General features: G+C 43.3%; 1 protein-coding gene across 3 annotated transcripts in view; it reads right to left on the reverse strand.

Moving 5' to 3' along the window:
• Nucleotides 1–249: 249 nt before the first annotated feature.
• Nucleotides 250–23,015, reverse strand: part of lrp4 (low density lipoprotein receptor-related protein 4) — a 107,191-nt gene continuing 84,425 nt past the window's right edge. The window contains exons 11-38 of one of the 3 annotated variants that reach the window (XM_026177903.2): nt 22,383–22,508; nt 21,671–21,901; nt 19,654–19,810; nt 18,852–19,069; nt 14,351–14,527; nt 13,008–13,133; nt 12,150–12,358; nt 11,747–11,828; nt 11,522–11,627; nt 11,237–11,438; nt 10,854–11,043; nt 8,427–8,558; nt 8,006–8,146; nt 7,816–7,902; nt 7,560–7,731; nt 7,293–7,455; nt 6,903–7,128; nt 6,407–6,710; nt 6,049–6,267; nt 5,694–5,828; nt 5,485–5,593; nt 4,997–5,141; nt 4,401–4,514; nt 3,712–3,823; nt 3,339–3,400; nt 2,519–2,606; nt 2,251–2,392; nt 250–1,134 (exon numbers count right to left, since the gene is read on the reverse strand). In XM_026177903.2, coding sequence (XP_026033688.2) covers nt 793–1,134; nt 2,251–2,392; nt 2,519–2,606; nt 3,339–3,400; nt 3,712–3,823; nt 4,401–4,514; nt 4,997–5,141; nt 5,485–5,593; nt 5,694–5,828; nt 6,049–6,267; nt 6,407–6,710; nt 6,903–7,128; nt 7,293–7,455; nt 7,560–7,731; nt 7,816–7,902; nt 8,006–8,146; nt 8,427–8,558; nt 10,854–11,043; nt 11,237–11,438; nt 11,522–11,627; nt 11,747–11,828; nt 12,150–12,358; nt 13,008–13,133; nt 14,351–14,527; nt 18,852–19,069; nt 19,654–19,810; nt 21,671–21,901; nt 22,383–22,508 — 4,517 coding nt within the window. In that variant the 3' untranslated portion in view covers nt 250–792. Of the gene's footprint in view, nt 1,135–1,839; nt 2,022–2,250; nt 2,393–2,518; nt 2,607–3,338; nt 3,401–3,711; nt 3,824–4,400; nt 4,515–4,996; nt 5,190–5,484; nt 5,594–5,693; nt 5,829–6,048; nt 6,268–6,406; nt 6,711–6,902; nt 7,129–7,292; nt 7,456–7,559; nt 7,732–7,815; nt 7,903–8,005; nt 8,147–8,426; nt 8,559–10,853; nt 11,044–11,236; nt 11,439–11,521; nt 11,628–11,746; nt 11,829–12,149; nt 12,359–13,007; nt 13,134–14,350; nt 14,528–18,851; nt 19,070–19,653; nt 19,811–21,670; nt 21,902–22,382; nt 22,509–23,015 lie in introns of those variants that run through there. The other 2 variants (XM_026177898.2, XM_080301789.1) reach the window with 2 other exon arrangements.

Raw genomic sequence — 23,015 nt, forward strand, 5'->3', positions numbered from 1 at the left:
CAAGTCAGAGGAAACAAACATCCCAGAATGAGAATAAATCTCTGTTGAAGTGTGAAATGGAGAAAGAAGCATGGAGACACTGAAGCCCCACCCTTTGGCACTGTCATAAATACAACTCTTGAAAAATAAAATTAATTAAAAAAGAAAAAAAACAGGTGCTGCTGCACAAAAATAAAACTTCTAGCTTAGCGCACTCATCATTCTCTGAAAGTCAGCAAACCCACTCTACAAATTAAAAAAAACAACAAAAAAACCCACAAACATGTTCATAAATATAGTTCATAAAGACATGAGTGGCATTAGAGGGAACTCTGTGGTTACGTCGTCCGGGGGGTATGTTGCTTTAGCTCCGTCCAGGATGAAAAACAAAGAAAAAGAAAGGTGAAGTGGTATACAGAGAAGCGTCGCACTGAGAGTCTGTATCCTTAAAAAAAAAAAAAAAAAAAAAGGTTCCACGTTAACGCTTGTGTCTCTCTGTTCACTTCCTCCCCAGAGTCCTTTGTTTTTCTTATTCCAGCACGCTCCATTTTTGCCTCGAGGCAGCAGCACTGAGGATACTGCACGTGTGGACAAGTAGGACGGAGCCCCAATTTTAAAGACAGGACATGTGTGTTTTGTAGCTTAGTTGTGTCTAACCAGGTTGATATGTACCATTAGTTTACATATGCAGCTGTTACTGTGTTCTGTACCTATTCATCTTTGTGTGTTTGTACCAGCTCTAAATACAGGTGACTGCATGTGTATATTAGGTAATGATGGTCGAGATAAAGCACAGAGGGCGGGGGGCCTCCTTCACACTTCGCTCTCGGTGGAGGGCTTGCGTACGGAGACCCAGCCGGTGTCGGGCAGGCTGTGCTGGGCGTGACGCTGCGGGGTGATGGCAGAAGGGGTCAGGGTGGTTATGGACGAGCATTCAGACGCCTCCTCCTGGAGGAGCTGCTCCGTCTCGCCGTCGTCTAGCGAAGCGCTGCTGGCCTGCAGGGACACGGTGTCTGTGCGCATGCAGGTGTGCAGCCCGCCTCGGGACGGCTTGATCTGTTTCAGGTCGTCCCAGTAAAGCTCATCATTGGACAGGAGGCACACGCCCTCCACGATGCGGATCTTCTCCTTGGTGTAGCCTCCGTCCACTCCCCCCTGGACAACAACAACACTATTAGTGATTGACTCTGCGTCGGCAGTTCAGAGAGATCATCCACCTTTGATGTGTCAAGTCATGCTTCTTTCTTTCATCTTTAATGCTAACGCTTTGCTCTTTTTCTTTTTAATTAAAATGTATTAACATCAGGCAGAAAGCTCTCAGCCTGTTAAAAGGTGGACAAACCTCAGGGATAAGTCAGAGAACACTCCAGAACAAAGTGTCACGTTCAAACCCACAAAACTCATGCTGCAGGAGCTCCGCTTGCTCCTGGATTTAGCTTTTTTTTTGTTTAGTTTTTTACACATTTCTACATACATTTTTAGAATAAGGTGCTACAAGTACGTAATTAGAAGAAACAAAAATCTGGACTGTTTTACAGAATAAAAACAAGTTGGTGCATACTTTTCCAAAGCAAAAAGATTGATGAATACTGGAAGCTGCTGCTAGTTTTAGATTTATTTTTTACTAAGAAATAACCTTTTTACTTGTAAATTACCAGCAGGCTCTATGGGAAATACAGTATGAGCCGAACAACTGCTGTCAGCTTGACACACTGTGTACTTAATGTTACTATTGATACATGTAGCACCTTTAACAAAATCCACCCACACATTTGGCTTTGTTGCCAGTTTCAGTGTCAATTTCACAACACAGTCACTCAGTGGGATAAAAATCATCATGCTGCTGATCACAGAGCTCTGAAACTACATCCAAAGAAGGAGGTTATTCATTAAGATTTTTCAGGCGACATGCTGTGAAAGGCAGAAGTAAAACAAAGAGACGGTTTAGAATTACACGACTCCTTCATGCTGTGTAACTACCTCTCCACAGGACAAGTGGGTCAAAAGATAAAGGGAGAGAGGGAGTTGTAGGGGTGAGAGAGCTGCGGTGAGGGAGAGAAAGGAGGGGAGGAGAAGATGAGTGCTGGTGTCTGTGACCTACTCGTGTCACATGTTACAATCATTCTATTCACAGAGACAAACAGTAAAGGGATTTGTCTCTGTGCTTAGACACAATACAGTCTGTGATCATCCTATGCAAATACCATGGATTCATGTTAAATCCATTATGTGTCCTTTTCAACTTCTCACAGATTGCGGACCGTTCGTTACCTCTTTCTTATATCGAAGCTGGTTGTATATTGGAGGCTTCTGAGATGCCTCGATCTTGACCTCTTGTGTGGACGTCCGGTACGAGGGGTTACTGTAGGTCAGATTGCTCACTCCTGGGTCAGCAAACTTTGACTTTTTGTGTCTGTTGATCAAAAATAAGACAATAAGAGCAATTACAATTTAATTTAATTTACAGGTTTACCTATCCTCTGCGTCAAATGTAGGTAATTAAACATTCTTTTTAAGCAATGTTGTGCAGGACACTGACCTGTAAATGATCAAAGCGGCAATGAGGATCAGAATCGCCAGAATGGTCAGAACCCCACCGATAACATAGCTGACATGAAGTCCCTCTCCTACAACAGACAGGACACATTACAGGGGTGGTTAACAGGCTTTGCTTAAACTGATTTGCTACAAAGTTTTACACAAACATTGCAGGTCAGTCATTAACCCAGCTAACCCCATAATACCCAGTGAGAAACGAGCTTGAGATGGTTATTGAATATTATTTTAAGTCTTTCAGACATAACTGTATGTCTGCGATGTTTGTCTTGAGAAGTAATTTCATTTAGTAAAAATAGCCAACGCTTATCACTGAATAGCTTTAAAGCAAAAGTAGCTCTTTATTGCCGTTTTTTGTGTTCTTATATCTTACATTTTTATTCACCTTCACAGTCATAACTGGTCTTTGGTTGATGCGAATGCTATATTATTTAAGTCCCACATTCAAACATTACTGATGTCCAACTCTGAGTAGGGGGAGAAACTATTAGCCTAGCTTAAGAGCTGTTTTAACATTAGCTAGCTGGCTGTTAACCAACAGCTACAACCGTCTTTGTCTACAAACACATTACATTTACATTTCTGTTCTGAGTCCTTAAACAATAATCTGTGTCAAGATCCTGTTCAGAGGTGTACTTTATACTAGTCGCACAGCTATGCTAGCAGCCTTTGTGAGCTGCCAGTCTTTGAACCAAGCTCAAGCGTAAACTCAACCTGGATGTACTGTATCTCGCAGAAAGAGTGATGCCTAGCTTTTCTCTTTTCCCTGTAGGCAGACTTTGTGAATGTCTCGGTGTACTGACCGTGAGGAGCTGTCACCACAGTGTTCATACACCCCTCTATGTTTAGGTTCTTGTCAGTGCAGCTGTAACGATAAGGAGGAAAATAAATATTAATTTACCATAGACTGCAACACAGAGGACTTCATATGATTTGTAACAACTTTGCTATATTTACAACTGTGTATTAACATTAAATCTTTCAGATTCTGTGGATTCTAAAAATGTGTAAGGCAGAAACAAGTGCACAAAACAGATCCATTGTATTCCAAAGTTAAAATGCCAACATGGTAGATCGACAAGTCTACAACTGTGTTCATTAGTGGGACAATTTCATTTAGATCAAACACAGTTTGGATCTAGAATGTGAACCATTTAATGAACACAACAGACTTACTTGACCAGTGAGGGTCCTCTCTGTGGGATGTCTGTGGGAGCTTTAGGGATCTTGTTAGGGACAGGAGTGCTGCTGGGCCCTCTGGCAGGAGAGGTGGGGATGTAACCTGAAACTGATCAAAGCACGAGGAACAAGGGCCTGAGTGGGCATTTCTTGGTTTGTCATTTTAGTGTTCTTCCATCCATCCATCCATTCGCTTCCGCTTATCCTTTTCAGGGTTGCGAGGGGTGCTGGAGCCTATCCCAGCTGTCATAGGGCGAAAGGCGGGGTACACCCTGGACAGGTCGCCAGTCTGTCGCAGGGCTAACACACAGGGACAGACAACCATTCACACTCACATTCACTCGCACATTCACACCTAGTGACAATTTGGATTAATCAATTAACCTATCCCCACAAGCTGCATGTCTTTGGACGGTGGGAGGAAGCCGGAGTACCCGGAGAGAACCCACGCAAACACGGGGAGAACATGCAAACTCCACACAGAAAGACCCCGGCCTGATGGTGGAATTGAACTCAGGACCTTCTTGCTGTGCGGCAACAGTGCTAACCACCGTGCCACCGTGCTGCCCATTTTAGTGTTCTTCTGCTATATAAAACCTATTTGTGACTTTTTACCGTTTTCAGTTAAAAAGTTCAGTTAAAACTTTTTAACTGGTACAGGCTGATAAATTACAGAGAACACTTACTTGTGGAGCACGGTCGCCCGTCTGGTTCATCAGGGCAGGCGCATACAAAACTGTTGGTCTTGGCAAAGCAAAGGTGAGTGCAACCGCCGTTATTGATCCCACAGAGGTTAGTACCTAAAGGGAAGGAGAGGGGACGTTCACATTTATGTTCAGCTCAAACTAACTGAACATAATTGAAAATAATGAGCGTTTCCTCCGTTACTTTGGTCCATTTATCAGGTTAGAACTGAGAGCTTTTAGTTATGATGGCATCAAGTAACAGCACAGTGATGAAATTAAAATGCAATCCAACCCAATTACCAGAATCTGTGTCAAGTAAAATAATTTATCTGTTTTATCTGATTATACTAAACGGGCTGAAAGAAATCCATCAGCCTTATCAACAAGAATCAGATTTCTTGCCATGCTGGAGAAAGGGTTATCTTACTCGCACAAGCAAACCACGTGAACGTCATATTGACAGACCAATTATCTAGCACTGACAATATTTCATAAATCCACAGTAGCTTTGGCTCCTTCAGCAAAAGGTAATAAACAGAGACACCTTTGGCCTCTTCCCCGTCAGATGGAGTTGTCAGGAGAAAAAGCCTCCTTACCTGTCTGTCTGTTAGGAGATACCACTATAATGTCCATGAGGCCTTCCACGTTGGCCAGCACGGTTTCCTTGTTACGGCCAGTGTGTTTGTCCACCCGCTGGATGGACTTAGTCTGCCAGTCCGTCCAGTAGATCCAGCGGTCTTGCTGCGAGAGTCGGGAGAAAGGAGTTAGAGGGGAGGACACCGGCTTCGACTGGGGAAACGAGGGAGAAGAAGAGAGGGGGAGGAAAAATACACGGACAAGGAGAAGGGGGCGAGAGGAAGAAAGGGAAGGGGGGAAGAAGAAAAATGAGGGTCAGAGTGAAAGCGAAGTAGAAGAAATGGTTACGTCGAATGGGTTCAGTATGAGCTGAAAGATGGAGAGAATCACACGGTGAGCTCATGAGTGAAAGAGCGGGTGATTGGAGAAGGCAGCCAGGGAAGAAAAGGGTCAGCCTAGCATATGACAGCTGAGGGTGAAGAGGAGAGGGGGGGGGGGCTGGAGGTACCTGTGTGAGGGCGAATGGGTGGGACACCGGGCTGATGAGGACCTGACGCAGCTTCCCATTCAGGTCAGAACTCTCGATTCTGTCCAAGTGGGCATCTACCCAGAAGATCCTGCAGGATTCATTACCAGTTATTGCAGAATTCTTACACAATAATAAACTTTAAAGTCATTTACAGGACATACAGATATCTCAGTCATGCTTCAGCTAACCTTCGTGTGTCGTAGTCTAGTGTTAGGCCGTTGGGCCAACCCAGGTCTGTATTGATCAGAACCTTCCGGTCTGAGCCGTCCAGGTGAGATCGCTCAATCTTCGCGATGTGGCCCCAGTCAGTCCAGAACAGAAACCTGCAGAGGCGAGGTGAGCCTGATAAGCTCATGTCTTTCTATGGTACAAACAATTCTGCAACTATGTGATTCTTCAGTGTACAACAATAAAAACCTCGTGCTGACAGTCAGCCTGTTTGTCTGCCTATTTCAGTGCAGTCTATTTCTGACTTTAAGAGCTACGGAGACCAAACATAACCTTTTGTTTGTCAGTGAAGCCCAGTGCACTCCTCTCTCTTACCCTTTGCTTGGAAACACTGCAATAGCTCGGGGTTCATCCAAGCTGTTGTTGACTAGGACTTTGCGGCTAGTTCCATCCAGGCGGGCCACCTCAATGGTGTTGCGCCCGGTGTCGGTCCAGTACATGTTTCTGGCAACCCAGTCCACAGCGAGTCCATCTGTAGTCTTCAGGCCCTGGCTGATCACCGTCTCCATGCCACTGCCATCCAGGTTAGCGCGCCTGAAAAACAAGTTAATGTTGGACGTTGTATGATAAGGGGCTACTTCAACTTTATTGTGCACAACCAGTGGCACAGTGGCGAACTTTATTCAAAATGTGTGCTTTACAAAATTAATATCTCAAAAATTAGCATTTGCACCTTATAACATCCAGGGTGACATCGGTGTAGTAAAGTTTCCCATCAACGCTGTCATAGTCTAACGAGATGACGTTGTGCAGCTCGAGCACCGGGACGTGTATGTCAGTGTGGTCATTGGTGTCCAGAGAGATTCTGCGCACGCTCACGCGGTTGGAGAAGAGCAGGTATGTCTCCGGAGAATCGTCACATGACCTACCATCTCCCTTGAGCAGAATCCCAGTGGGACAGGCGCAGGAAGTGCCGTTGGGACGAGGAAGGCACAGGTGTGTGCAACCTCCGTTCCTTCTCCCGCACTTATTAAAGCCTTAAAAGGACACAGGGTGACGAATTAGTGCAAAGAGACAGGAGCGCACTTAAAACAGGAAGACGCACATGCACACTTTGTATGTTGACATTGTTCAATCACCATGTGAGTTGAGAAAAATTCAAAAAGTCAGAAGTCAAGGAATCATAAAGATCTTTAATGTGACCTCCACTTCCCGTCCTCCAGACTCACCGAGTGGCTTCTCCCTGTCTACAGCCTGGATGTCCATCAGGCCTGGCAGGTTGGCTCGCACTGTGATGGTGTTGGCCCCAGAGTTCTTGTCGGCTCGCTGGATGCTTCGGCTCTGCCAGTCGGTCCAGTAGATGTGGGACCCCAGCAGGGTTAAACCATACGGGTGTTGGACTGGAGTCACAAGGGTGCGGCGGTTCTGCCCATTGAGGTCAGACGCTTCAATGCGCTGCAGAGGACCAGTACCACATGTGGGATCACCACCATGACTTCATAACGTCTGACGCTTTCATGCTCAAAGCTTTTACATCTTATAAAACAGCATTATTAGCTTTTAAATCTTTAACTGTGACTTGTATCCACTTTATTTTATTCTTGGAAGCATTTAATCACCTCAGTGTGTGCATCAGCCCACAGTAATTGAGAGCCAGCCATATCAATGGCCAGGCCATTAGGCCAGCCCAAGTTGTTATTGATGAGCACCACACGGTCTGAGCCATCCATCGCTGAGCGCTCCAGCTTAGCATGCTCTCCCCAGTCTGTCCAGTACATATATCTGGAGGACGGGAAGATAAAGAGAACACAGAAGATGAAGTAACATAGAACAACCAGAGATTTGCTTTAATTGACTATACAAGGCCGTCAAACTATCAGGCTCACCCCATCTCGTGGTAGAGGGCGATTGCTCGAGGGCTGTCAAGATTTTGCCAGACCAAAACCTTCCTCATGGAGCCGTCCAGGTTGGCTACCTCGATGCGGTTGGTTCCTGTATCCGTCCAGTAGATCTTCCTGCCAACAGCATCCACTGCTAAACCATCAGTCGTCATCAGCCCTACAGTGAGACAGTGAGAGATGAAGTCATGACACTCTGACGAGGCGGAGTCACAAGACTTTATACATGTAAGCCATCCTTCACCTGTAGATATGATGTCTTCGTGTGATATTCCATTGATGTTGGCTCTGCTGATTTTCTTCAGCGTACTGTCAGACCAGTAGACTTTTCCTGCATGAGGTGCCACACATGCAAACACATACACACAGCTGAGGACTTTATTCCTACATCGGTTATATTTATGAAACAAAAAAAATTAAGAAGACATACAAACCTTCTTTGGGGTCAACACCAATGGCAATAGTATTTTTCATGGTGCTATTGATGGCCAAAACCACATCAGCATAGTAGGGGATGTCCAGAGAAACCATCCTGATGTCAGTCCTACGTGCAAATATCAGGAAGCTGCTCATGCCTGCACACAAAAGGATCACATATCACAGCGTCTTCCTGTCGCAACACAAAAAGCGGCTGACATACTTTTATCTTCTCGGTCCTTTAAAAATTGATTTTCCTTATCGGATTTCCCTTTGAGATGGACATGTTGTTTAAAGCATTTGTTTCAGACAGAACACATTGTAAGATCTTAACACACGCTTGTACATGTTAAACTTTTAAACTGTGAAGTGTCGTTCTTTTTTTTGTTTTGTTTTTTACTAAATGTTACTGAGATGTAAACAGAGTTTGTTTTATACCAGGTGTGCAGGTCTTTCCATCCGTCTGCAGGTTGATGCCAGTGGGGCAGGCACAGCTGGAGGCTTTGGGAGCAGGCGCCAGGAGACAGAGGTGGCTGCAGCCTCCATTATTCACCGCACACGGGTTATGCACTACAGGTGGAGAGGCAAACAGACTCGGGTCACTTCCTGTCCTACTTTCTAAGTCAGCTTGAAAGCAATGAATGGGAGATGCATGAAAGAATTTGTGTGTGTGTGTGTGTGTGTGTGTGTGTGGGGGGGGGGGGGGGGGGGGGGGGAGAGAGAGAGAGAGAGAGAGAGAAACCCACAACAACATTGGGGAAACAAACAGAAAAACCCTTCTAGCCACCCAACAGAGCCAAATACATCACCGAAATCAGACAGGCTTCACAGGCTCTGTTCTCTCAGCCAATGATCTGGGTTCAGTTTACCTGTAATTCCCTAGTGTCAGTAGATATATTGGATGTGAGCTCAGAGAAAAGCCAGCACACATCAGAGAGAAGAGCTTCCTTTGTGTAAGATACATATTTTTATTTGTATTTTTGCTGTGTACACACTGCAGCCTTTATACCTTTGTGCCTTTATAATGAAAAGATGTTTTACACTTGAAAAACGTGATGTGGCTTTTGACATCTGACTGGCTCGCCCTGCTTTGCACTTTGGCTGCTTTAGCTAACGCTAAAAGAACAAGGCTGGCTCACAAGTCGGCACCCTGCAGTCCCATTTGGCTTCCTACAAATTCCATCAATTAGCTAGAGCAGGGGCGTAGATTTGGCATGGACGGAAGGGACATGTCCCCACCAATATCCAGCGATTAGTAAATTGTCCCCACCAATAATTTGATCTGTTCGAGTAAAGAAAAACAAACCCGATAGAAAGAAAAAAACGATCCGTCACCGTCTCATTCACCCAGCGGTGCAGAAAGAGTTAAATTACGTACTCTACTGGAGTCCTATATCATGTGACAAATATGGCCAATGTGATTGGCTGTGCTTTTCAGGGAGCTCTGTTTAGTTTTAGCAGCGGCAAGCCTGCGCTGCGAGGACCTGCAAGGAGGAGAGGAGGATGGCTGCAAAAAGAACCTGGATATAAGAAAGTATTTTTCAAAGAAACCTGTAAGTCACTTAAATTCAAGTTCACTCATAAAATGTGTCCGTCATAATAACGTTACAGGCTATGCTAGGCTTTGAATAACGTAGAGGCAGCTCTGCCATGTTGTAGCTCGGACAGAGGTGACGAGGCGAGGTCACAGGTGACTTACTGATGATTTGGTGCTATAGATTAACTAGTATTTATCATCATAACAATTGTTAGGCTGCTGATGTTAATTGATTCATTAGTGTATATTTGACAAAGAATCTGAATTGACATGTCTCACTTTTTATATGGCACGAATCAATGTGTTATTTTATCAGGTAGCAATATGTCCTAGTGCAGTCAGAGGGGAAGAGCCAGGGCCAAAGGTGACGCACATCAAGCACATAGTAATAATTTTAGTCTGAGGATAAAACGCATGTACTTAGGATGAAAGATACTTCAGTGATCTCAGAAGATTAAAAAGATGGCTAAGGTCAACAACGACTCAAATGAGATTAAACAATGCTGCTGTATGCCATTTCCACCAGGAGAGACTAGACAGTATAGATGTAAAACAAATAGGCCAGCAGTTTATCTCAGTTAACGAGAGGAGAAGGCATGTGTTCGGCTCCTTCACATAGTGGACACTGAGTTGTTGTGTGGGTCACCAGTAGTCCATGTCTGTTGCTGTAACAGTAGTCCATGTTTAGAATAAAAAATCCCAGCTCACTGATTTGATCGGGGCAATAGTGTGGCTAAAATGTTGCATAATTTTGCTGAGAGATCTGTTACTTTGTGGTAATCTTTATGGACAAAAACCACCAGGTCATTAAGTGTTCCCTTAGTGCTAATGTGTTAGAGATGTTGGTGTACTATAACTGAAGTAATGTTGTCCTTAAAGTCATATTCTTTTATTGTCATGACTGTATTTGAAGCTATTTTTATTTTTGTATGATACCTGATTTATATGGAATGTGGAAGTAAACTAAAGCCTAAAATACTTTAGTCAGTCATTTGTTTAATAGTAATTTAACATTATATAATTCACATATAAAACTATGAATTGTAATTTTAAATGGCTTAAAAGCATGTAGAATAGCATATGTAGGCAAATATATTTCTCCCTTTTTTTATCAAGAAGCAAAGACAAAAAGGAAAAAAAAAAAAAAAGAAACGGCAGGGTTTGGTGGTTGAATCATCCGTCCCCAGCAATGCCAAAACCAAATCTACGCCCTTGAGCTAGAGGTTTAACAGTATTCAACACTGTGGTTGTAAATATCTGTTTAAAGCTGCAAGTCCAATTCTCCTTCACACACACAAAACTCTATGCTTTAGTGGACAGACACACACCTGTCTCACGGTGTCGATGGAACATATGGATGTCCATTAGATTCTCTAGGTTTTCAGCCAGTGTGTGGCGCCCCAACCCGGTGAGCTTGTCAGCGCTTTGAATGCTCTTGGATTGCCAGTCTGTCCAGTACAGCTTGTCCTCATGTACAGTTAAGCCAAAGGGGTGAGGCAGCTGAGTCCCAATCAAAACCTGTGTGCAAAAACAACAGCAGAGGTCTGATGAGCTCTTTTAGAACATGTCTGAACAGGCATAATCACACACACACACACACACACACACACACACACACACACACACACACACACACACACACACACACACAACAAGACTTGACACATTTTCGTACTTCAAATGTTTTCTCAGAAAAAACCTAACACCTTACCTGTCTGTCAGAACCATCAAAGTTGCCATATTCAATAGTTTTCATGCCAGCATCGGCCCAGTACAGGCGTTTGGTCTCATAGTCAATGGCGAGCCCATTGGGCCACGTCAGATTGGATGAAATGATGACAATTCGGTTGGAGGCGTCCATTCCCGCACGCTCGATCTTTGGGTTGGCCCCCCAGTCAGTCCAGTACATGAAGCTGAGGAGAAAGAAGGAACAAGTTAGAACTCCATGTGTTGTCCAGGTTCACAAGCTGTTTCTGTTTAAATGTCATCATCTTACCCTCCGATCGGATCAACTACAATGTCCCGCGGTCGGTCCAGGTTCTCCCATATCAGGACAGTCCGCATGCTCCCATTGGCATTAGAAACCTCGATACGATCAGTACCTGACACCCAAAAACACGAGCAGGTTAAATTGAGGAGCACTCCCTGCTGAGCTGGTCAATGAAAAAAATGGATATAAAATGATATTTTATGTCAGAATACATGAAATGAGACTTTTTACCAGCATCAGTCCAGTAGAGCTTGTTGGTCACCCAGTCAATTGCTAAACCTGCTGGACTTTCTAGACTGGTTTCCACCACCACCTGTTTTAAAAAGAAAAAGAAAAAGATCAGCTCAGATCCATGCTGACAGTTACTGTTTACTGCTTTGATGGCAATATTTTCATGTCTGTTTTATGTTATTCTGTAGTAAACCTGCAGCAGTGAGTTATGAATGTGCTGAAGGCTCCTACATTCTACAGAGGATGACCAGCTGCTGCTCTTTCACCTCAGTCCCAGTAGATGGCAGTAATGTATAAACCTAAATCTGCTGCCGTCCTCCTCTGCTCCTTTTTTAAGTATGGGCCAGATGAGAAATGACCAGACTGCAGTACTGAGTTCAGTCAACCTGCAGGTATCACTGACCTCCTGCTTGGTGCCGTTCCACAGTGCTCTGTTGATGGAGTCGGTGGTGACGTCTGTCCAGTAGATGTAGCCGTCTTTGGAGTCCCAGTCCAGCGCCACGGCATTGCGCACGTCAGCCAGAGGAATGACATCATCGGACATGTCCTCTGTGTCGAAGCTGATTCGTCGGATGTCCGTCCTTCGGGCAAAAAGCAGGAACTTGTCAAGACCTGATTAAAGACCAAAGGTCTTCTGTCAGTCTTCTAGGTTCAACAGTGGGGTCAGCATTAAACACAGTAAAACAGCTCTACCACAAAGACATGTAACCACTGATTAATATCACAAATCACACCCTCTGCATTAACATAATTAAACAGAGTCATGAGAATACTTTTTATTCAATTTCAAGCAGCATGACTTTACAGTGGGGAAAAAAATGAAAACGCTGCATTTTAGCTCAAATTTTCTTCAGCTGCTCAACCATAACATGCACTTGAACTCACTTTAAATGTTCCCTAAATGAGATCTCACTTTACATGCAGTAGGTGTCTTATAATTGTCTGCACAGGCATTTTTCATCTGAAATTTTGATTCCTCTGACAGCCTACACCTTAATCGTGGGGCTGATCAGATTAACCATGTGTTACAGGATTATTTTCTCTTCATTAGTGTGAACACATGGTTCATTAGTCAAAACAGAAGACAGAGCTTTTTTTTGTTGTTTTTAATTTAAGATTCCAAATTATTGGCTATTAAAAATGACTTTAGTATGAATAGATGCCGCTAAAAACTACTATAATATTAATATAATATTAATTATAATAATATAATATTAGCAGTATTTCTGTACTTTCCACAACAAACAGTGGAGGAACTCACCAGTGGCACAGCTGTAACTGTCCACCTTCTTGAAGCCGGTGGGACAAGCACAGGTGTACGTCTTGTTGCTGGGGAGACACAGGTGGCTGCAGCCTCCATTGTTGGTGCCACAGCGGTTCCTGCCACCTAGAGAAGAGACAGGCAGACACAACTCAGTATATCACATGTAAAGTGGTTCAAAAAATAAAAACCCCTCAAATCCACTTTCTCCTCAAACCCAGGGCAACAAAACAAATAGTCACACTTCCAAAAATGTCTGCCTCCTCTTTCATTAAAAGGTCACAGCGTGTGGGCTCTGTTCACTTAGGTTCTGAGTCGGCTTTTCTTTTGTTCTGATCAGACATGAACTCACATGACTTGACTAAATCTTGTCTAAAAGTGCCTGACCTCCCCCTGCCAGCACGGAGGCAGCTCACAGTTCATGTTAGTGTCGGGGCTGCTGCAGTATTTTATCAGCACGTTAACAAAAACTTTCTCTTGGCTGGACGTCAAGTTCAACACGGTTTGTTAGCAAAGTCTTTGCTATCATGCTGATGAAAAACACACATCAACTGGCCGGTTCACGGCAGGGTCTTGACACTGGTGCAACAAATCATTCTATGGTGGGGTTCGCGCCACTGTGTGAGGCAAATTTTTCATTTCTGCCTGCAATGATATCCTCAGATAAGTCTCCCATTTCTGCCTTCAACTAGCTCATCTTCCTTCCTCTAATGCTGATATTGTGTTTGATGTTTTGTTGCTCACCATTTAGCACATCATCTACTGCTACAAGCTGCAAACTTGGATACTTTAAAAAGAGAGTCATTGCTCCCAGCCAGTCACTGGCAGATCTGAAATAATGGGGAGTAAACATATCCAAATATAATGAGATTAGACTAGACTCCTTCCTTTTGCTTTTAACTCAAGCTGAAGCTATGTACAAAAGAGCTAGCACAGCTTCCTGTTGCTGCTGTGTGTTACTGTCCGATCCATGAACCCAAAACTGCAGTAACAGTCTCAACTGAGAAAAACCTACACAGGTAAAATGCAACATAATCAATACAAGATCAATGCAATGTTTTCTGCTGTTTCACTGTGATGCTATTGGTTGTTCTGATTCAAGCTGCTGCTTTGTGACCTTGCAGAAAGTTGCAAACAGCTGTCAGCTGAAAAACTAATAATTCAGAGAGAAAAATGTGAAAAATAGTCTATTTAGTTTGTGTATCTGCAACCCATCCCTAGATAAGGCCTTTATTTAACCAGACAAAAACCTTATTGAGAACAAAAATATCATTTTCAAGTTTTGTACATATGTAACAAACATCAGTCTGAGTATCCAGCTGTTGACCCAGCCTGATACTGACCTGCAGGCTGCCTCTGTGGGTGCAGTGTGTGGATGTCCATGGGAAAGTGCAGCTTGTTGCGGATTATCTCTTGGTTCTTTCCTGTGAATTTGTTAGCGCTGTTGATGCTTTTGGTGTGCCAGTCAGTCCAGTAGAGGCTGTCCTCAAACACTGTGATGGCAAATGGGTGGGGAAGGCCTAAAGAGAGACAAGAACAGAGTTTAGCAAGGCGACAGTCCACAATGACATTTATGCAAACAAAAAAAAGGAGAGAAAAAAGAACCCCCCAAACACAGAAGCTGAGTTTGTCACATTTATAATAAGCAAAGTAATGATTCAATGAAGTTTCAGTCCTAACACAAAGAATGGAAAGCGCACATGCTACATTTGGCCTGTTCCACTAACTCTCCAAACATCAGAGCTGTGGGCTTGGCTGATGTCATATCATCCCCATTTTAGAACTGCTTTCAATTACACTGCCTCAAACCACTCTGTAGTTGGTTAAGTTGTGGCAAGAGTGTCCAAAACCAGAGGCGCTTCGTAGGTTTTCCATACATAATGTGACTTTTCCATCCGGAAACTGAATGTAAGAGAACACGATTAAACCGGATCAGACTGATGCAGACTAGTTTTGCTCATGTGTCCACAATAAAACTTTACTCACAGATTTTAAAGTGAAAATTGAACCAGGACAGGATGTGTGTGAGATTTCTGAAGGAGAGATCGATGCCTGCTCGATGTCTAAATGCTCTTTAACATCTTTAACATTGTTTTTGTATTAACAGAAGTACTCTGGCAATAAGACAAAAAGCTTGCCTTTTTTTCTAACTAACCACTCAGATTCACTGCTTAAATGGAAGATTTTCCTTGAACATCTGCGGCTGAATATTTAAAAATCAAAGTTCAAGCATAGCTGTTTGACGAGGCTTCATCTCTTTGTTTGAGAAAAGCCTCTTCAAAGTTCGTCAAAGCAGAGAAAAGAACAAAGAGAAAATGCAAATGGGATAATCAGTCGTGTCATTTGTTGTTCCAGTCCTCCTTGATATTAATGTTTACACGTGAAAGCTAACTGCTTTTATTAAGGTTGGAAAAATTTGCTCCAAGGCTTTAATTCTGTGGCTATTTCTGTTCCTTACACGAATAGTTGATTTGTGGGGGACCTGTGCAGATATGTCTCCTGTGGGAACATCACACTAGGGTGACTCCTCCACACTTGTCCAAATCAATGTTCTTTTTCTTTCACCAGCTTTAATCTTCCTCCAGCACAGAAGCCGCAAAGCCCAGTCGGATGGGCACGCCGAACGGATGGAAAAAGTGCTTTCTGCTGCCACACAGAGCCGCAGTGGTGTGGCGAGTGTGCTGGCGCACAGCTTTTAAAAACAGCGTTGCTAGTTTAATGACAGTGTTGTACGGCACAGCAGAAATGTTAAGTGGTAAACGTCAAAAACTGGAGCGAGATCACAGCGATAATAAGCCACAAGGATCAGAGTATCTGGGTGCGTTTTGTGTGACTGTTCGATGAGGTTTATTCAAGAAAACTGAACAAAAGAAATGAAATAAAATAAAACAGCACCTCTACATTTGCCCTCGTCTCTTCTTTTCAAACAGGTCCAGGTGTGTGTGTGTGAAATGATAGTGGCTCAACGTGTGTTTTCTGATCTTATCTCAACATGAGGGAGACAATAGTACACCCAGTTCCCTCCTCTTAGTCACCAACATCTCAATGATTGTTTTGATATGATCAGCTCATTCCTTGTCATCTCTGCTCCTGCTCCTTTTTTGTTCTCCCCAGGACAGCTGCAGGAGCAGCTGCAGGAGGACAGGGCATCAAACATCCCACCAAGCCTTCACAGCTATGTCCTCTTTAACACACGTGGCACCTCATATTCCTCTCACAGCTTGCCTGAATATGTCTCACTTCCTGTTATAGGTCACCAGCAACACAGCAAGGCCTCCGGCTGGACAGAACGCTGGTCCATAGTGTGATGGGAAGTTTCAGGGTTAGGTTTTTCCAAACAAACAAAAAAAGCTATAGTGATATTAGGAATACCACTTTAATGCATTTTATCTGTAAAGCTGAACCATATTATAGCAGAATCTGGTTTGTCTTGCTGAAACAAGTAGGGCCATTGGTTAAAAAGACATCACTTGGACAGCAACATATATTGCCATGTGCACTAATGCATATCAACACAGATGGATTACACAACAGTAGGAAATACATTTCCTTACAGTAGATGTCTTACTGAAAGTGCTGCAACTAAATTTAATGATACAATTCTTCCACTGTTATCGTCTTCAATACCATGTGTCAACACTGTAGAGCAGCTACCTGAAGGCCGATTATCTTGTTGTGTTATATCACAACTGTGTATGACTGTGGATACTGTGCCTCCACTGAAAAGAAAGCTTCATATCAGAAGTGCTCGACTTCCCGAGCCTGGTTCTGCCCGAGTTTTCTTCTTGACCGTTCCTTCCCATTGTCCCTAAGTGCTTGCTCATAGGTAACTGTTGGGGTTTTCTCTGCATTACTGTTGGGTCTTTACCTTACAATTTAAAGCACCCTGAAGTTACTGTAGTTGTGATATAGCGCTATAGATATTAAATTTAATTCATACCTGTGAACTAAAGTGCTGTCCACAGGGGCCATTATTTCATAGTTTAATTTAAGTCTACCTACATATACCCTATTGGGTATATTAAATGTCCAGTCTTCTGCCATACAGCATTGTGCATTTGTCGAGTCCAGACAAAAAATATAAACACTCCCCCACCAGCACACAAGTATGCAATACCCTATCTCTTCCTGTTCCCTACCTCGTGGTGTACAGGTGTGCAGACAGGATAGTGGTGATTACCGTGACAACCGCCTATGCTCCAATTCCAGTTACAGAGGAGCTGGCAGAAATCCAGATAGTGTACACACACACACACACACACACACACACACACACACACACACACACACACACACACACACACACACACACACACACACACACACACACACACAGAGAGAACTATAGGTTCAGAGAGATAAATGCTTGTTAACATTCCTTGACGTAGTGGCTCAGAATGTAACCATGCACACACTCAAAGACACACACAAATGTCCTATTTTGTCCTGTGTGTTGTCTGAGCAAACAGAGGCTGTGGAGGAAGGACAGGGCCAATTACAGCCTTTTATCCTGAGAGCACACATCATTAAGGAGAGCTCAAAGGGCTGATGGTGTGCACATACACACATATACACACACACTCATCAAACAGTCCCCCTGCCACTCTCTCTCTCTCTTTTCAAACTCTTAAACCCTCTTCATCATCACTGATTCCACACTTTTTAGTTCATCAGCGGAAAAAAAATCCCCAAATTGAAAGTGACTGTCAGCTGAGACCTGCACTCATCCTGATTCAACTTGTGTTGTGTAATCGCTGCAAATTGCCTAACCTTTATATTAAAAAAACCCAGCAAATTTTGAATCTCATGTCCTATAAAACTGTGACTGTCCAAATGCTTGCGGACTTTAGAGTCCCACCCATAAATCTAATAAGCTGGTGTGTGTGTGTGCATGTGTGTGTGCGTGAGTGAGTGAGTGAGTGAGTGAGTGAGAGAGAGAGAGAGAGAGAGAGAGAGAGAGAGAGAACCCTGCCTGCTTACACTGCAAGAGCTCCACTTTTAGTGTGCATATGCACTTCTCAGTTGGAACCAAGAACATAAACAGAGCCACACATTTGGCTTTACGTCGTCATTTATAGATTGTGTGTGTGTGTGTGTGTGTGTCTACACTTCAGCGGTAACCACATGTGCTCTTTAATGGAAATATGTTTTTGATTAACGCCACATGGCATAATGGAGTAATGAGGCATCAGCGTGCTACATCCGACATCCATCCCTTTGTTTACCGCATGTGTGTTTCTTAGCGTGAGTGTGATAATTAATGAAAATTGAGAATGAGAGCCTGAATTCCAGCCAGACCTCTGCGCACCACATACAGCATCTCTTCTGTTTCTCCAGCCTCTCTCAGAGCTTTTAATAAAAAAGAAGAAAAAAGAATCCTTCAGCAGCTTGTGAGGTCATATGAATTATGAGCAGTATGTGAGTCATTCCAGTTTGAAGAACTCCTTTAAAGACTTGTGCATTATCGATCCTATTCACTCTGGTGGCAAAAATGAAAACTTTTTGAATCTGTTGAAGCTTGAATCTACTGTTGAGCTTCTGGTCCAAACATAATTTGTGTGTTTTTCACTTCACATGTACTTACACTTGGCAGTTATGTTGTCTTAACTGCTGAAATTAGTCACTCGAAAGTGCTTAAATGTAAAACGTTGCCATCCTTAAACCTGGTCACTTACAGAGGAAGAAGAACCAGCCACAGCAGGAATAAACAGGTAAGGAGCTGAAAGCAAGGCTGCTCAAGAGGCCCATCATTTTTGGGTAAAGCTTTTGACTTTGCAGCCCCACTCTTTAGGCAACTAAGCTAGCTCCAGCAAACGTGTGTAACAGTCAAGACTAGGAGTGTACCTTGGCTGATGACGGCCTTGCGGTTGCGTCCGTCCAGGTCAGCTCTCTCAATGACATGGTGCTTGGCATCCACCCAGTACATGCGGCGGCCAGCGTAGTCTATGGTGAGGCCGTTGGGCCAGAACAGGTGTGTGTCTGCTATGACACGGCGGTTTGAGCCGTCCATGTTGGAGTACTCGATGCGAGGTGTGTTACCCCAGTCGGTCCAGTAGATCTTACTGAAAAGAAAAATGGGGCAATCACGCTCAGTTTGTTTGTTCACAGCGGCAGACTAGATGGGTGTAAATTAGCTGATAGTCATGGTGTCCATTAAAGACAAGAGGCAAGCAGACGGCTGTCAGGATTCTAGACACAACAGATGCCTGATTTAACAAGAAAAGTCTCCTCTGTCCTCATCATTCATGTCCTCCCCATCAGCATTCATCTGTTCTGTCCGGGCTCAGAGGGAGGATACACTCTTTTTTAAAATATAATTTTCAATTATCCCATGCAAATGAGCAACCTAATAAGCTGAATGAGTTTTCTAGCTTTATATTTCTCTGGGGGTTCATCCAAAACTCTCTCTTGCCACTGCAGCTCATGAAAGCTAGGAAGAAAACACACTTAGCTGCTGCCCCTTTCATGAAAGACTTGTTCCACACAGATGCTTGCCTGTGGGTATGGCTGTGCCGCCAAACGTTAATCCCTGCTCTGCTGCTACACTACAACTGGGACACATCCAGAGGGGATATGTATATATGAGTGTGTGTACATCTGTGGTGAATTATAGACTGCATGTGCGTGCGTGTGTTTGGACTCGTACCCCTCTATGGGGTGCAGTGCAATGGCTCTGGGCTTCTCCATGTTCTGCCAGATCAGTACTTTGCGGTGTGTCCCATCCAGGTTTGCCACCTCAATACGGGACGTCCCAGAGTCTGTCCAGTATAACTTGTCATGGATCCAGTCTATGGCCAGTCCACCTTTAAAAGGAGAGAAGAACATTCTGAGTTTGGTTTAAGTATGAACCAATATTTTGTTACTAATGTTACAAGTAGACACAAGCAATGCATACTCTTTAGCTTTTTCAATTTGCTTTGTCTGATAATTATTTGTGTAGCTGTTAGTTCTTATTTTTGAAAGTGTTCTGCTGGTAGAACATCTATCATCTTGCTAATAGTTAATCTAATAAACCTTCATCACCTATTATAATGTCTCTTTTTATAAATCTCAAAAAAAAAAATCCAGTGAACAAAGTCAAAGTTGTGGATTTACTGGGATCAAGGTGCAGAACTATTTCTTGATGAGTGGGTTGAAGGACCTCTGTTGGACTGAAGCCAAATGGTGTGAAAAATAATAATAACAATAATAATAATGGATTGCATTTATATAGCGCTTTTTGAGACCCTCAAAGCGCTTTACAATTCCACTATTCATTCACTCTCACATTTACACACTGGTGGAGGCAGCTACAGTTGTAGCCACAGCTGCCCTGGGGCAGACAGACAGAAGCGAGGCTGCCATATCGCGCCATCGGCCCCTCTGGCCATCACCAGCAGGCGGTAGCTGAAGGGTCTTGCCCACGGACATAACGACCGAGACTGTCCGAGCCGGGACTCGAACCGGCAAACTTCCAATTACAAGACAAACTGCCAACTCTTGAGCCAATTTGCATATCATACCAGTCGCGGCAGATGGACGGCCGGAGGTTTCTTCCTGTTAAAAGGGATTTTTTCCTTCCCAATGTTACCAAAGTGCTTACTCATAGGGGGTCATATGATTGTTGTTTTTTTCTCTTTATGTATTACTACCTTACACCTTGAGCACCTTGAGGCAAGTGTTGCTGTGATTTGGCGCAGTATAAATAAAACTGAATTTAATTGAATTGCTGTGTAAATAAACTGAATTCATAACAATTAAAAACTAATATAGATGGGGACTTTTTAAGCCAATTAAACAAAACTATTAGGCAAATTACTCCTTTCCATGTTTTTTTTTTTTCCTTTCTCTAAAACCGACTCATACAACCTGTTCAGACATCATCTGCCTCTCAGGTTCAAACGCTTTAGCTAGCAAGACATTGTGGTGTCACTAGTGCAGCTTTAAAACCAGCTAAATCAATGTCATGATGTAGCAAAAAAATCAAAACAAAATCAAGAAAGGATGTAGCAGCAGATTTGCCTTTGTAGCCTGACTGTAATCACAGCTAACCTCTGGTACAGCGAGAATCACGATACTACTGTATCAGTAGAAAGAATAAATCATGATTATGAAATAAAAACTGCATAACTGATACTACTAGGACAAGTTAAATACATAAGATACAGTGTGTTAGCTGGTGAGTTGTAAGCCTGTCAGGCTAGCCTTTTCTCTGTTTTAAGCGATTATGGTAGGCTAAGCTAAATCTAATATGACTCTAGCTACATGCACAACACGTGTGCTAGATGATGATCCTTTTAACTTTAAAGAAAGCAAATAATGTTTTTTTAGAAAATTTAGTGGTGAAAGAGATTAAATATGACAGAATAAGACAAAATGTAACGAACACAAATATGTATACAAAAAACACAGATTGAAATAGAAAAGGAGGGTCAGGGTTAGAAATAAAGGAACCAGAGAGAAACTATAAATTAAAAAGACAAGAAGAAAGCACCAAAGACTTTCAAGTTTCACCAGTATTGATGTTATGTTGCTTAACTCATTTATGAATAAGGTGATGAATGAAGTAGAGTGGGGCAGAGTATAGTTGGACAGAAAGCAGCAGAGTCCAATAAATTGGAAACATGATAAATGAGTCTGTTGTCCTACATCTGAACCTGCATCCCATTAGCTGTTGTACCCACCTGGGCTCTCCAGACCGGTGGAGACGACCTCTTCCACATTGGAGCCGTTGAGGTTAGCTTTCATGATGCGGTCCAGAGTCACATCTGACCAGAAGACTAGTTCAAGACTATGATGGAAGTCCAGAGCGATGGCGTTTTCCAGGTTGTTGAGCAGCAAGGTGTACTCGGAGCGATGTGGCAAAACCTGACGGATATCGATGCGGTTGGCAAACAGCAGCACTGGCTCGGGACCTAAAGGGAGGAAGAAAGAGGGACGTGAATGGAGTTGACGTGTGTTAAAGTGAAAAGGAGAAGCAAAGGTTAGCAGGTTAAAATTGGCAAGTAACTACACACAAGAGAGATAAAGAAAATTCAGTTAGGACAAAAGGTCACTTTAAATGAGACAAAGCATTAATCTGACTGGATATAAAGGTCTGGGTTGCAGCAGCTGTGTGACAGACATGTCTGACCTGCATTTAACTCTGGACCGCAGCAGATTGATGTGCTGCTGCACCAGGCCTGCCCTCTACCTATGCAGCATATCTAAATCGAGTCCAGACCCTCCGAATGAGGTGACCTCAATGCAAGTCCAAGACCCGGCAACAGAGCAGCGGATATAGTTACTGCTGAAACACGTACAAACACTATGCAACTGTACTTTTATTAGAAGTCAAACCATGACAGCTCTCTGCGGTCACATGTCAGGGATGAAACAGAGTCCAGTCATTCGTACCCAGAGCTTTGCAGCTGCGCTTGTCAGGTCGGAGCTCATAGCCCTGAACGCACCAGCACTGGAAGCCCCCCTCTGTGTTGGTACAGCCCTGACTGCAGTAGCCTTCTTCAGCACACTCATCCACATCTGGAACAGACCACAGAGACAGAAGAAGGGAGGGGAGGGACATATAGATGTTGGTGTCTTATCTCCCACAGTATTAACAATGTCACACATTGTGCAGAAAGGGAAAATTCATTGATGCTTTTGGAGCATATGTACATCATTTTAGTTTTCAAGCCTTTATCTAAATCAGTTTCACAACATGCATGCACACTAACTGTTGGAAGCTGGAAAAAATACATCGAGTAGATTTGAATGTATCTTCATGATTTGGAAGTTCTGGCAAATAAAATGTTTAACTAGTGGCAGAAATCCAAGATTAGAAGAAGACCAAACAGTCATCAATAACTTTCCAGCCCAAAGAGAAAATTCTTGTGAAATTCCAGCGAAATTTCTTCATACTTTTGGAAAACAACCCTGCTAACAAATTGCAAAACTGACTGACTGGACTAATGAACTTCAATCCCTGGCCGTATTTAGGAAGTTAAAGGCAGGACAAGTAGAGCAAAGTTGTAGTTTTTATAGGTTTGC

The sequence above is a fragment of the Astatotilapia calliptera genome, chromosome 1, assembly GCF_964374335.1.
Source record: "Astatotilapia calliptera chromosome 1, fAstCal68.1, whole genome shotgun sequence".
Taxonomy (NCBI): domain Eukaryota; kingdom Metazoa; phylum Chordata; class Actinopteri; order Cichliformes; family Cichlidae; genus Astatotilapia; species Astatotilapia calliptera.